Source organism: Salmo salar, chromosome ssa03, assembly GCF_905237065.1.
Source record: "Salmo salar chromosome ssa03, Ssal_v3.1, whole genome shotgun sequence".
NCBI lineage: Eukaryota > Metazoa > Chordata > Actinopteri > Salmoniformes > Salmonidae > Salmo > Salmo salar.
The window spans coordinates 9,562,173-9,576,485 of NC_059444.1; the positions used below are offsets into that span (position 1 = coordinate 9,562,173).

At 41.8% G+C, this 14,313-nt stretch overlaps 1 protein-coding gene across 1 annotated transcript; it reads left to right on the forward strand.

The window, feature by feature from the left end:
- The first annotated feature begins 277 nt into the window (after nucleotides 1-277).
- On the forward strand, nucleotides 278-13,802 carry LOC106598057 (homeobox protein Mohawk). The gene is made up of 8 exons (XM_045714715.1): nucleotides 278-444; nucleotides 4,448-4,607; nucleotides 5,340-5,493; nucleotides 7,420-7,734; nucleotides 13,066-13,099; nucleotides 13,402-13,509; nucleotides 13,648-13,705; nucleotides 13,776-13,802. Exons 1-8 carry the CDS (start codon nucleotides 278-280, stop codon nucleotides 13,800-13,802), a joined length of 1,023 nt encoding a protein of 340 aa, XP_045570671.1.
- Nucleotides 13,803-14,313: the final 511 nt, after the last annotated feature.

Genomic DNA, 14,313 nt, shown 5'->3' on the forward strand with positions numbered 1-14,313 from the left:
TCACATGTTCATCCATCCTCCTCGACAGACAACACCCTCTCATTGGTAAAGTCAAGACTGGCATCAGTGACTGGTTCCTAAAGAGCTGGTTCCAATGGGCTCCTCCAGATGGGCTGTCGTTTGGCTCGATGGCTTAAGTTCTGAGCGCACTGAGACTTTGGGTTACTTCCTCTGCTCATATACATCACAGTGTGGATGGGAAGTTACTGCATCTATTCGCATTTGAACTTCTGCAGTTGCGCCTGATGTTGTTTGGATAAAACGAGCAATTCGAAAGATGAACAAGATTGTTGTCAAGAGGTCAAATCAGTACAATATTTTGGAGGAACACAGGACTGAGGAGGAGAGATGCAGTGTGGACTGTCTGGTAACAGATGAACAGCATACAGACTTACTGTGCCAAGATGCAATAGAAGACAACCCTGTTGTAGACAGGAGGAACGGGTAAGCACCTTTTCTCTTATTTCTGTCAAATACAGCGCAACTTACTAAAGGTAAAAGTAAAACCTACATTGATGAGATGCATTTTCAAACATCTTCAATGCAGTCCTATATTTGCATTTTTTTTTATACAAAAGACAGTGTTGATATTGTCTTAAATATATATAAAATTGTCTGTAATATGTAACGCTGCAAAAATAGAGTAATATGTCAAATAAAACGAAGATAGATATATAATAACATTACTTATTCAGGGAAAATAGATATCATGATCAAACGTTTGAATTGATTGGGAGAACCAGGTTATATCTGCAGGACAAGAACACTTTAATTATTAAGGAACCTGACCCACATATTCCCATCACTGAGAGCCAACACTTGGTAGCTTCCACAGCCCAACAGTGACATCTACGGATCATGTTACCAACAATACATATGCGGGCATGATTTATTACTGAAAGTGAAAACATTAACGATGACTGTATTACAGTAAAAATTGCTCATTATGAATTGATTTGTATAAAAGACTAATTAGGATTTCTCTCATTTTGATGCCAGATAGGCTGGTCAATTTTTTGCCCAGTTTGCCTGTCTACAGTCGTGGCCAAAAGTTTTGAGAATGACACAAATATCAATTTTCACAAAGTTTGCTGCTTCAGTGTCTTTAGATATTTTTGTCAGAGGTTACTATGGAATACTGAAGTCTAATTACAAGCATTTCATAAGTGTCAAAGGCTTTTATTGACAATTACATGAAGTTGATGCAAAGAGTCAATATTTGCAGTGTTGACCCTTCTTTTTCAAGACCTCTGCAATCCGCCCTGGCATGCTATCAATTAACTTCTGTCCCACATCCTGACTGATGGCAGCCCATTCTTGCAAAATCAATGCTTTAAGTTTGTCAGAATTTGTGGGTTTTTGTTTGTCCACCCACCTCTTGAGGATTGACCACAAGTTCTCAATGGGATTAAGGTCTGGGGAGTTCCCTGGCCATGGACCAAAAATATCGATGTTTTGTTCCCTGAGCCACTTAGTTATCACTTTAGCCTTATGGCAAGGTGCTCCATCATGCTGGAAAAGGCATTGTTCGTCACCAAACTGTCCCTGGATGGTTGGGAGAAGTTGCTCTAGGAGGATGTGTTGGTACCATTCTTTATTCATGGCTGTGTTCTTAGGCAAAATTGTGAGTGAGCCCACTCCCTTGGCTGAGAAGCAACCCCACACATGAATGGTCTCAGGATGCTTTACTGTTGGCATGACACAGGATGGTAGCACTCACCTTGTCTTCCCCGGACAAGCTTTTTTACGGATGGACCAAAACAATCGGAAAGGGGATTCATCAAAGAAAATGACTTCACTCCAGTCCTCAGCAGTCCAATCCCTGTACCTTTTGCAGCCTATTAGTCTGTCCCTGATGTTTTTCCTGGAGAGAAGTGGCTTCTTTGCTGCCCTTCTTGACAACAGGCCATCCTCCATAAGTCTTCGCCTCACTGTGCGTGCAGATGCACTCACACCTGCCTGCTGCCATTCCTGAGCAAGCTCTGTACTGGTGGTGCCCCGATCCCGCAACTGAATCAACTTTAGGAGACGGTCCTCGCGCTTGCTGGACTTTCTTGGGCACCCTGAAGCCTTCTTCACAACAATTGAACCGCTGTCCTTGAAGTTCTTGATGATCCGATAAATGGTTGATTTAGGTGCAATCTGACTAGCAGCAATATCCTTGCCTGTGAAGCTCTTTTTGTGCAAAGCAATGATGACGGCACGTGTTTCCTTGCAGCTAACCATGTTTGACAGAGGAAGAACAATGATTCCAAGCACCACCCTCCTTTTGAAGCTTCCAGTTCCTGTTATTCGAACTCAGTCAGCATGACAGAGTGATCTCCAGCCTTGTCCTCGTCAACACTCACACCTGTGTTAACGAGAGAATCACTGACATGACGACAGCTGGTCCTTTTGTGGCAGGGCTGAAATGCAGTAGAAATGTTTTTGGGGGATTCAGTTCATTTGCATGGCAAAGAGGGACTTTGCAATTAATTGCAATTCATCTGATCACTCTTCATAACATTCTGGAGTATATGCAAATTGCCATCATACAAACTGAGGCAGCAATATTTGTGTAATTCTCAAAACGTTTGGCCACGAATGTACATTGGGGATTTTGTACAAAAAAAATCATTATTTGGTTAATAATGTGGGCCTCAAGAAAAAAAAAGTGCCGGTGTGGAGACCTGTATGGAGATTTTTTGGTTTGTTGCCAGTGTAAAAAATGCTCAGGCTGTATTCTGGTCCTAGTCCATCCTTGAACTTTCAGGTATAGCAATCCTATCCTTGCATAACTATGGCATGATGACAACTCGTCTCCCATCAGAGAATTATCCATTGTTACAGTGGGGGGAAAAAGTATTTGATCCCCTGCTGATTTTGTACGTTTGCCCACTGACAAAGAAAGGATCCGTCTATAATTTAATGGTAGGTTTATTTGAACAGTGAGAGACAGAATAACAACAAAAAAATCCAGAAAAAACGCATGTCAAAAATGTTATAAATTGATTTGCATTTTAATGAGGGAAATAAGTATTTGACCCCCTCTCAATCAGAAAGAGTTCTGGCTCCCAGGTGTCTTTTATACAGGTAACGACCTGAGATTAGGAGCACACTCTTAAAGGGAGTGCTCCTAACCGCAGCTTGTTACCTGTATAAAAGACACCTGTCCACAGAAGCAATAAATCAATCAGATTCCAAACTCTCCACCATGGCCAAGACCAAAGAGCTCTCCAAGGATGTCAGGGACAAGATTGTAGACCTACACAAGGCTGGAATGGGCTACAAGACCATCGCCAAGCAGCTTGGTGAGAAGGTGACAACATTTGGTGCGATTATTCGCAAATGGAAGAAATACAAAAGAACTGTCAATATCCCTCGGCCTGGGGCTCCATGCAAGATCTCACCTCGTGGAGTTGCAATGATCATGAGAACGGTGAGGAATCAGCCCAGAACTACACGGGAGGATCTTGTCAATGATCTCAAGGCAGCTGGGACCATAGTCACCAAGAAAACAATTGGTAACACACTACGCCGTGAAGGACTGAAATCCTGCAGCGCCTGCAAGGTCCCCCTGCTCAAGAATACATATACATGCCCGTCTGAAGTTTGCCAATGAACATCTGAGTGATTCAGAGGGCAACTGGTGAAAGTGTTGTGGTCAGATGAGACCAAAATGGAGCTCTTTGGCATCAACTCAACTCGCCGTGTTTGGAGGAGGAGGAATGCTGCCTATGACCCCAAGAACACCATCTCCACCATCAAACATGGAAGTGGAAACATTATGCTTTGGGGGTGTTTTTCTGCTAAGGGGACAGGACAACTTCACCGCATCATTTGACGGGGCCATGTACTGTCAAATCTTGGGAGAGAACCTCCTTCCCTCAGCCAGGGCATTGAAAATGGGTCGCGGATGGGTATTCCAGCATGACAATGACCCAAAACACACGGCCAAGGCAACAAAGGAGTGGCTCAAGAAGAAGCACATTAAGGTCCTGGAGTGGCTTAGCCAGTCTCCAGACCTTAATCCCATAGAAAATCTGTGGAGGGAGCTGAAGGTTCGAGTTGCCAAACGTCAGCCTCGAAATCTTAATGACTTGAAGAAGATCTGCAAAGAGGAGTGGGACAAAATCCCTCCTGAGATGTGTGCAAACCTGGTGGCCAACTACAAGAAACGTCTGACCTCTGTGATTGCCAACAAGGGTTTTGCCACCAAGTACTAAGTCATGTTTTGCAGAAGGGTGAAATACTTATTTCCCTCATTAAAATGCAAATCATTTTATAACATTTTTGACATGCGTTTTTCTGGATTTTTGTTGTTGTTATTCTGTCTCTCACTGTTCAAATAAACCTACCATTAAATGTATAGACTGATCATTTCTTTGTCAGTGGGAAAATGTACAAAATCAGCAGGGGATCTAATACTTTTTTCCCCCACTGTATATCATATATCACCTCAACACAGGTCTAGTCTGGGTGGGGTCAAAGTTCGCTACAAGCGGCAGGCACTTCAGGACATGGCGAGGCCGCTGAAGCAGTGGCTGTACCAACACAGGGACAACCCCTACCCCACCAAGACAGAGAAGGCCCTGCTCGCCCTGGGGTCCCACATGACTTTAGTACAGGTGAGCAGAGACGTGACTTTAGTACAGGGGAGCTGAGAGGTGACTTTAGTACAGGGAAACTAAGAGTTGACTTTAGTACAGTGGAACTGAGAGGTGACTTTAGTACAGGGAAACTAAGAGTTGACTTTAGTACAGTGGAACTGAGAGGTGACTTTAGTACAGGGAAACTAAGAGTTGACTTTAGTACAGGGGAACTGAGAGGTGACTTTAGTACAGGGAAACTAAGAGTTGACTTTAGTACAGTGGAACTGAGAGGTGACTTTAGTACAGGGAAACTAACAGTTGACTTTAGTACAGGGGAACTGAGAGGTGACTTTAGTACAGGGAAACTAAGAGTTGACTTTAGTACAGGGGAACTGAGACGTGACTTTAGTACAGGGGAACTGAGACGTGACTTTAGTACAGGGGAACTGAGACTTGACTTTACTACAGGGGAGCTGAGACTTGACTTTACTACAGGGGAACTGAGACGTGACTTTAGTACAGGGGAACTGAGACTTGACTTTACTACAGGGGAACTGAGACTTGACTTTACTACAGGGGAACTGAGACGTGACTTTAGTACAGGGGAACTGAGACATGACTTTAGTACAGCGGAACTGAGGTATGTTAGTCATTCATGGATCATGTGGATGAACCATGGAAGTAGAAGTAGAAACCAGTCTGTGAAAAATGTAGCTGACAAGTTGAAGATCCTGAATTCCTGAATTCCTCTTTCTCTTTATGCTGCAGGTCTCAAACTGGTTTGCCAATGCCCGGCGGAGGCTGAAGAACACAGTGAGACAGCCAGACCTGAGTTGGGCTCTACGTATCAAACTCTACAACAAATACATTCAGGGCAATGCTGAGAGACTTAGTGTCAGCAGTGATGACACCAACTCTGAGGGTAAGAGGGACTGCGGGTAGACTAAGCGAGATTAGAGCTGGGGATGTAATTCCAACAAATATGCATTACACATATCAACACTGCAAGTGTGAAATCAACTCTAAAAGTGTTCATTGTAACACTCATAAACTAATGTCCCGTACCACACAGAGTTAATGTTTTACTTTAGAAAGTGTTCGCTTTTTAACACTTTTAAAGAGTTTCTGTAACTCTGTAAAAAGTTGATAATTAACACTGGCCAATACTGTTATACAAAAACAACTGTCTCCGAGTAATTTTGTTAAGTAATAGAGTTGATTACCTTTTAACAAATCAAATGTTATTTGTCACATGCTTCATAGACAACAGCTGTAGACTAACAGTGAAATGCTTACTTAGGGGTCCTTTTCCAACAATGCAGAGTTAAAGATAAGATACAAAATAAAATAAAATAAATAAAGACCAGTTTCTTTGTGTCTGCAGAGAGTAAACTTAAAAAGTTATGTGAGACCGCAAAAATGGAAGAGGCAAGTGGAAGGGAGAAAAGTAAGGAACTTGCTTATTGGCCCTGGTTTTAAAGAATGAAATATGTTAAAGAAAATTGTGATAAATAAAGAAGTATACCAGTTTAATTTAAGGACCAAAAAATTGACAGCTGTACCATATAGATTGCAAAATAGTTGGGAAGAGATTTTTCGATGTACCGATAGAAAAGTCATGGTCAGTCGATCAATAATATAATAATACTTTTAACAAAAATAATTATCTTTAATTTACAATCCGTAGAAACTATGAGAATAGAAAGGATCAGAACTTTCACAGCACAGTTGAAAAATATATGCAAATAGAAATAGAAAATGGATGGTGTTGGGGGATCGATGGGAGGGGTTGAGTTGAGCTGAAGGGTGGGATTAAAAACAACAAGATATCTAATGTAAAATACGCTGTGTCTGTAAAATGTATATAGGTAGGGTTAGGGGAAATAATAAAGGAAAATGTGAAAAAAAAAGATAAAATCAAATCGTATTTGTCACATACACGTGTTTAGCAGATGTTATTGCAGGTGTAGCGAAATGCTTGTGTTTCTAGCTCTAACAGTGCAGTAATATCTAACAAGTAATATCTAACAATTTTACAACAATACACACACATCTAAAGTAAAGGAATGGAATTAAGAATATATAAATATTGGGCAAGCAATGTCAGAGCGGCATAGACTAAGATACAGTTGAATAGGATAGAATACAGTATATACATATGAGATGAGGAATGCAAGATATGTAAACATTATTAAAGTGACTAGTTTTCCATTATTAAAGTGACCAGGGATTTCAAGTCTATGTACATAGGGCAGCAGCCTCTAATGTGCTAGTGATGGCTATTTAACAGTCTAATGGCCTTTGAGATAGAAGCTGCTTTTCAGTCTCTCGGTCCCAGCTTTGATGCACTTGTACTGTGAACAGGCAGTGGCTCGGGAATTGTTGTCCTTGATGATCTTTTTGAACTTCCTGTGACATCGGGTGCTGTAGATGTCCTGGAGGGCAGGTAGATTGCCCCCGGTGATGTGTTGGGCAGACCACACCACCCTCTGGAGAGCCCTGCGGTTGTGTGCGGTGCAGTTGTCGTACCAGGCGGTAATACAGCCCGACAGGATGCTCTCAATTGTGCATCTGTAAAAATGTGTGAAGGTTTTAGGTGCCAAGTCAAATTGTGTCTTCTTCACCGCACTGTCTGTGTGGGTGGAATATTTCAGTTTGTCAGTGATGTGTACACCGAGGAACTTGACATGTGTGTGTATATATATATGTGTATGTGTGTATATATTGACAAAAAAATATATGAGGGAATTGGAAATTATGCAGACAATTACATTGATGGAATCTACAATCTATCTACAATATTAAACCTGATTTTTCAATGTTTTTTTTGTTTACCCCCATGTTGCAGATGACGAATGTCCCTTACAAACTCCAGCAAGTCAATCAGAGCTCTCCAGGCCCTCCCTCAAGAGTGTCATCAAACAGGAGAAAAGGACTGATCCCGCCTACAGTGACGACTACATCTCTCCACCGCCCAAGTACAAGAGCAGCTTGCTGAAACGGTACCTTAACGACACCCTACGACATGTAATGGCGACAACTGATGATGTCACAAAGTCCCGCCGCAGGAACCACTCAGGGTCATTCAGCTCCAACGAGTGTGACGATGACCTTGTCTCGCCCTCTTCCTCTGAGGCAGAGACACGCTTTGTCTACCCTATGTGTAAGAAATCAAATATTCCTCATTATATTGTGACACTTTACTTGAAACTCCGACCATAAAGTCTACAAAACACTGCCATAAGCACAACCTAAGACACGGCATACGCAGACATACCAGCTAATGTACAGTGGCAAGAAAAAGTATGTGAACCCTTTGGAAATACCTGGATTTCTGCATAAATTGGTCATAAAATTTGAGGGCAGGGCAACTCTAACCAACATCTCCAATCTCATCTCATTGATTGGACTCCAGGTTAGCTGACTCCTGACTCCAGTTAGCTTTTGGAGAAGTCATTAGCATAGGGGTTCAAATACTTTTTCCAACCTACATTGTGAATGTTTAAATTATGTTTACAATATAGACAAGAAAAATACAATAATTTGTGTGTTATTAGTTTAAGCACACTGTTTTTGTCTATTGTTGTGACTTAGATTAAGATCAGATCAAATTGTATGACCAATTTATGCAGAAATCCAGGTAATTCCAAAGGGTTCACGTACATTTTCCTGCCACTGTATGTTTATATCGACTGGACACAGTCGTGGGTTCACTTGCTTGGCACAACGCTAACCAATTAGTTTACTTCTAATCAAAGTTTATTGGCTGGGTGCACAGATTTGCAGAGCGAAATGCTTGTAGGGTTAACTTTTGCCATTTTAGGTGGGCCAAACTTCTGTTCCTTGAGTTGGTCTTATCTGTCAATGTTGAAAGCTTTAACAAGACGCAAATAGGCACCTGTTTTAACACCTGTGTGCCCTTCAGGAAGTTAAGAGAACTGCCTTTAATCAAGTTGACCTGAAGTTAGGAGAAATCTCAATTAGTATTTGGTAGCATTGCCTTTAAATTGTTTAACTTCGGTCAAACGTTTCGGGTAGCCTTCCACAAGCTTCCCACAATAAGTTGGGTGAATTTGTGCTAATTCCTCCTGACAGAGCTGGTGTAACTCAGTCAGGTTTGTAGGCCTCCTTGCTCGCACATGCTTTTTCAGTTCTGCCCACAAATTTTATATAGGATTGAGGGCTTTGTGATGGCCACTCCAATACCTTGACTTTGTGGTCCTTAAGCCATTTTGCCACAACTTTGGAAGTTTGCTTGGGGTCATTGTCCATTTGGAAGACCCATTTGTGACCAAGCTTTAACTTCCTGACTGATGTCTTGAGATGTTGCTTCAATATATCCACAGAATTTTCCTTCCTCATGATGCAATCTATTTTGTGAAGTGCACCAGTCCCTCCTGCAGCAAAGCACCCCCACAACATGATGCTGCCACCCCCGTGCTTCACTGTTGGGATGGTGTTCTTCGGCTTGCAAGCCTCTCCTTTTTCTTCCAAACATTACGATGGTCATTATGGCCAAACAGTTCTATTTTTGTTTCATCAGACCAGAGGACATTTCTCCAAAAAGTATGATCTTTGTCCCCATGTGCAGTTACAAACTGTAGTCTGGCTTTTTGATTGCGGTTTTGGAACAGTGATTTCTTCCTTGCTGAGCGGCCTTTCAGGTTATGTCAATATAGGACTCGTTTTACTGTAGATATAGATACTTTTGTACCTGTTTCCTCCAGCATCTTCACAAGGTCCTTTGCTGTTGTTCTGGGATTGATTTGCACTTTTCGCACCGAAGTACGTTCATCTCTAGGAGACAGAACACGTCTCCTTCCTGAGCGGTATGATGGCTGTGTGGTCCCATTGTGTTTATACTTGCGTACTATTGTTTGTACAGATGAACGTGGTACCTTCAGGCGTTTGGAAATTGCTCCCAAGGATGAACCAGACTTGTGGAGGTCTACAACTTTTTTTTCTGAGGTCTTGGCTGATTTCTTTTGATTTTCCCTTGATGTCAAGCAAAGAGGCACTGAGTTTGAAGGTAGGACTTGAAATACATCCACAGGTACACCTCCAATTGACTCAAATGATGTCAATTAGCCTATCAGAAGCTTCTAAAGCCATGACATCATTTTCTGGAATTTTCCAAACTGTTTAAAGGCACAGTCAACTTAGTGTATGTAAACTTCTGACCCACTGGAATTGGGATACAGTGAATTATAAGTGAAATAATCTGTCTGTAAACAGTTGTTGGAAAAATGTCTTGTGTCATGCACAAAGTAGATGTCCTAACCGACTTGCCAAAACTATTGTTTGTTAACAAGACGTTTGTGGAGTGGTTGAAAAACGACTTTTAATGACTTTTAATGACTCCAACCTAAGTGTATGTACATTTTGATTTAGTTTTCCAGAATAATTACTATTTTCCTTGGTAAAATGAAAATGTCAGAACCACCAAAAAAGATTAGAGACATTCAGTAGCAAAATGTGAAAGAGGCCAAATGATTTATTGTCTAGCTGTAGTTGCTCTTGGCCCGGACCTTGCTATAGAAATCGGAGTCTGAGATGTTTCAGGCAGTGAATTTTGAAAGCGGCATTTTGTGTGCTCGCAATTGGCCTCTAATTTTCTTGCTCATAGGCTCCCTGAAGAGACATAGCTCTTGACCCGCCTGACTCGACTCAACATAACAGAGAGCCCGTTCTGCTGTGTTCACATGAAAAATGTGTGTGCAAACATGCAAATTACACACTATTTCTTGCGCATTTATAAACTAAATCATCAAAATGTATGATAACACCCAAACAGTACACAAAGTGTGTTCGGTAGATTGAAAATCCAACATTTGAGCTCATATTTTCTGTAAGATTTAAGTTTCAACCTGGGACGTATTCATTACACCAATTCTGTTGCAAAACATTTCTTAAACGGAAACAAATGGAACGGGGAGTGATCTATGTACCTGAATTTGTCCAATAGAAACTCTTGTTTTGCTCTGTTTGCTTCCGTTTGGTTCTTAAACTGTAAAAGTTTCCGTAATGAATACACCCCTGGCAACGACACTGTTCTAACTGTTCAACGACACTGTTCTATGTGTTCAACGACACTGTTCTATGTGTTCAACGACACTGTTCTATGTGTTCAACGACACTGTTCTATCTGTTCAACGACACTGTTCTATCTGTTCAACAACACTGTTCTATGTGTTCAACGACACTGTTCTATGTGTTCAACGACGCTGTTCTATGTGTTCAACGACACTGTTCTAACTGTTCAACGACACTGTTCTATGTGTTCAACGACACTGTTCTATGTGTTCAACGACACTGTTCTATGTGTTCAACGACACTGTTCTAACTGTTCAACGACACTGTTCTATGTGTTCAACGACACTGTTCTATGTGTTCAACGACACTGTTCTAACTGTTCAACGACACTGTTCTATGTGTTCAACGACACTGTTCTATGTGTTCAACGACACTGTTCTATGTGTTCAACGACACTGTTCTAACTGTTCAACAACACTGTTCTATGTGTTCAACGACACTGTTCTATGTGTTCAACGACGCTGTTCTAACTGTTCAACGACACTGTTCTATGTGTTCAACGACACTGTTCTAACTGTTCAACGACACTGTTCTATGTGTTCAACGACACTGTTCTAACTGTTCAACGACACTGTTCTATGTGTTCAACGACACTGTTCTATCTGTTCAACGACACTGTTCTATGTGTTCAACGACACTGTTCTATGTGTCCAACGACACTGTTCTATGTGTTCAACGACACTGTTCTAACCGTTCAACAACACTGTTCTATGTGTTCAACGACACTGTTCTATGTGTTCAACGACGCTGTTCTATGTGTTCAACGACGCTGTTCTAACTGTTCAACGACACTGTTCTATGTGTTCAACGACACTGTTCTAACTGTTCAACAACACTGTTCTATGTGTTCAACGACACTGTTCTATGTGTTCAACGACGCTGTTCTATGTGTTCAACGACACTGTTCTATCTGTTCAACGACACTGTTCTATGTGTTCAACGACACTGTTCTAACTGTTCAACGACACTGTTCTATGTGTTCAACGACACTGTTCTAACTGTTCAACGACACTGTTCTATCTGTTCAACGACACTGTTCTAACTGTTCAACGACACTGTTCTATGTGTTCAACGACACTGTTCTATCTGTTCAACGACACTGTTCTATGTGTTCAACGACACTGTTCTATGTGTTCAACGACACTGTTCTATGTGTTCAACGACACTGTTCTAAGTGTTCAACGACACTGTTCTATGTGTTCAACGACACTGTTCTATCTGTTCAACGACACTGTTCTATGTGTTCAACGACACTGTTCTATCTGTTCAACGACACTGTTCTATCTGTTCAACGACACTGTTCTAACTGTTCAACGACACTGTTCTATGTGTTCAACGACACTGTTCTATCTGTTCAACGACACTGTTCTATGTGTTCAACGACACTGTTCTATGTGTTCAACGACGCTGTTCTATGTGTTCAACGACACTGTTCTAAGTGTTCAACGACGCTGTTCTATGTGTTCAACGACGCTGTTCTATGTGTTCAACGACACTGTTCTATGTGTTCAACGATACTGTTCTATGTGTTCAACGACACTGTTCTAACTGTTCAACGACACTGTTCTATGTGTTCAACGACACCGTTCCAAAAGCACTTCAAAACCAAAGAACCCAAGGTGAGATAGCCATCAATATACTGACTTAAGGTGATTCAATCAGTTTAGGGCATGAGAGGAACCAAACACACCCAGAAGGAGAGATACTGCCACTAAAGATCCATAGAGGGAGTATTACAGTACATGTCGCTCATTCACACAATACTCTGATGCAGATTTCTATGATCTTGGATGTACTGCAGTTCAAGCATAAAGGCAGAGGAAGGAATAAAAAAACAGCCAAATAACAGTCAAATGAACTCTGGAGACCTGGAAACAGAGCGTCTGTGTTCATGACACCGCACAGATATCGTATTTTTCCGTCTCAAAGGCACAGGAGAAACATAATTGCATTTGTTTTGGCCGGAGTGCCTAAGAGCAGCTAGACTAGAGTACTTCAGTGAGTTAAGGCCCTCTGGGGCAGTTAAAGTGCACACACACACACACACACACACACACACACACACACACACACACACACACACACACACACACACACACACACACACACACACACACACACACACACACACACACACACACACACACACACACACACACACACACACACACACGCAAATACTGTAATGTACACACACACGCACACAGGCACGCAAATACTGTAATGCATACAAAAAACACACACACATGTAAATTTTGGAAAACACAACGTAAACAGTCACACAGACATGAAAATACATATATGTGAAGTACAGGTTCTGGAAAACTCCCATCTCCAGTTTCCATACTTTTCTGCACAATACATTTAATTTAGTATTTTTTTGTCTCTCTATGTTTTTCAGACATGATGGACTATGCATCAACTAGATGTGACAGGTATGTTTGTTTGTTTATGGAACCGTTTTATGTCTGCATGTCTTTAAAGTGAGTAAAAGACTTCTAGCTGCACAAGAATGCAGACATATTCACTTTTCGTATCATTCATTAACATGTAATAAATGTGGCATTCTCTTCTGGCACACCCACATTGGGAGGAGCAAATAATGGCAGTCTAGGCAGATGCATTCCTGTTGTCTGTAGGTAGAAAGTCTCCCTGTTGTGTATGACGATTTCATCTTGGGGAGTGTACCATACAGTCTTTAAAACTCTGCCTGGGCTCTCCTTCATGTCTTTTGCAGTGATGGGAAGAGTGAAAGAGGCCAGCGGAGGGAGGTGGCAGAGTGGAGGGAGATCCACGCTGCCATGGCTCTGTCTAACTTGGCCCAGGGACAGAGCTGCGCCACAGGGCCCACCACCACCAGCTGCGCCACAGGGCTCACCACCAGCTGCGCCACAGGGCCAACCACCACCAGCTGCGCCACAGTGCCCACCACCACCAGCTGCACCACAGGGCCCACCATCACCAGCTGCGCCACAGGGCCCACCACCACCAGTTGCATCATCCAGAAGTCTTCCCACATCTCTGAGATAAAGACTGTCAAAGTGGTCCTGCCAAACAATATCTAGACCACTCAGAGGTGAAGTTTCCCTCTAGGCGCAGAGCTAGGATCAGCTTCCCCTCCTCCAATCCTATCCTTAATAATTAGTGGGGAAAATTCAAAACTGAACCAAGATCAGCGTCTAGGGGCAACATCAACCTACACCGTCTGGACCAGGGCCGATCTGGTCACTTGAATCAATTTCAATTACAAAAGGCAACCTGTAATTGATATTATACGTTTTTACAACCTACAATGTTAAATTGTAGTACTATTTTTTTTATGAGATTTTCAAGACTTAGGGAATGCAGGGAATGCAGTAAAAAACAGTGTTGACCAACTTTGCAAAGTTACATACTCTGTCAAAGTGTTTTAACATTTTAGATTTTGATGTGAGAGAAATCTGAAAGTACAAATTGTTACCTTGATGTAAATGTAAATGTTTTTTATTTAACTTGGCAAGGCAGTTACGAAACAAATTCTTATTTACAATGGCCTACTAGGGAACAGTGGGTTAACTGCCTTGTTCAAGGGTAGAATGACAGATTTTTTTTACCTTGTCAACTCGGGGATCCAATCTAGCAACCTTTCGGTTACTGGCCCAACGTTCTA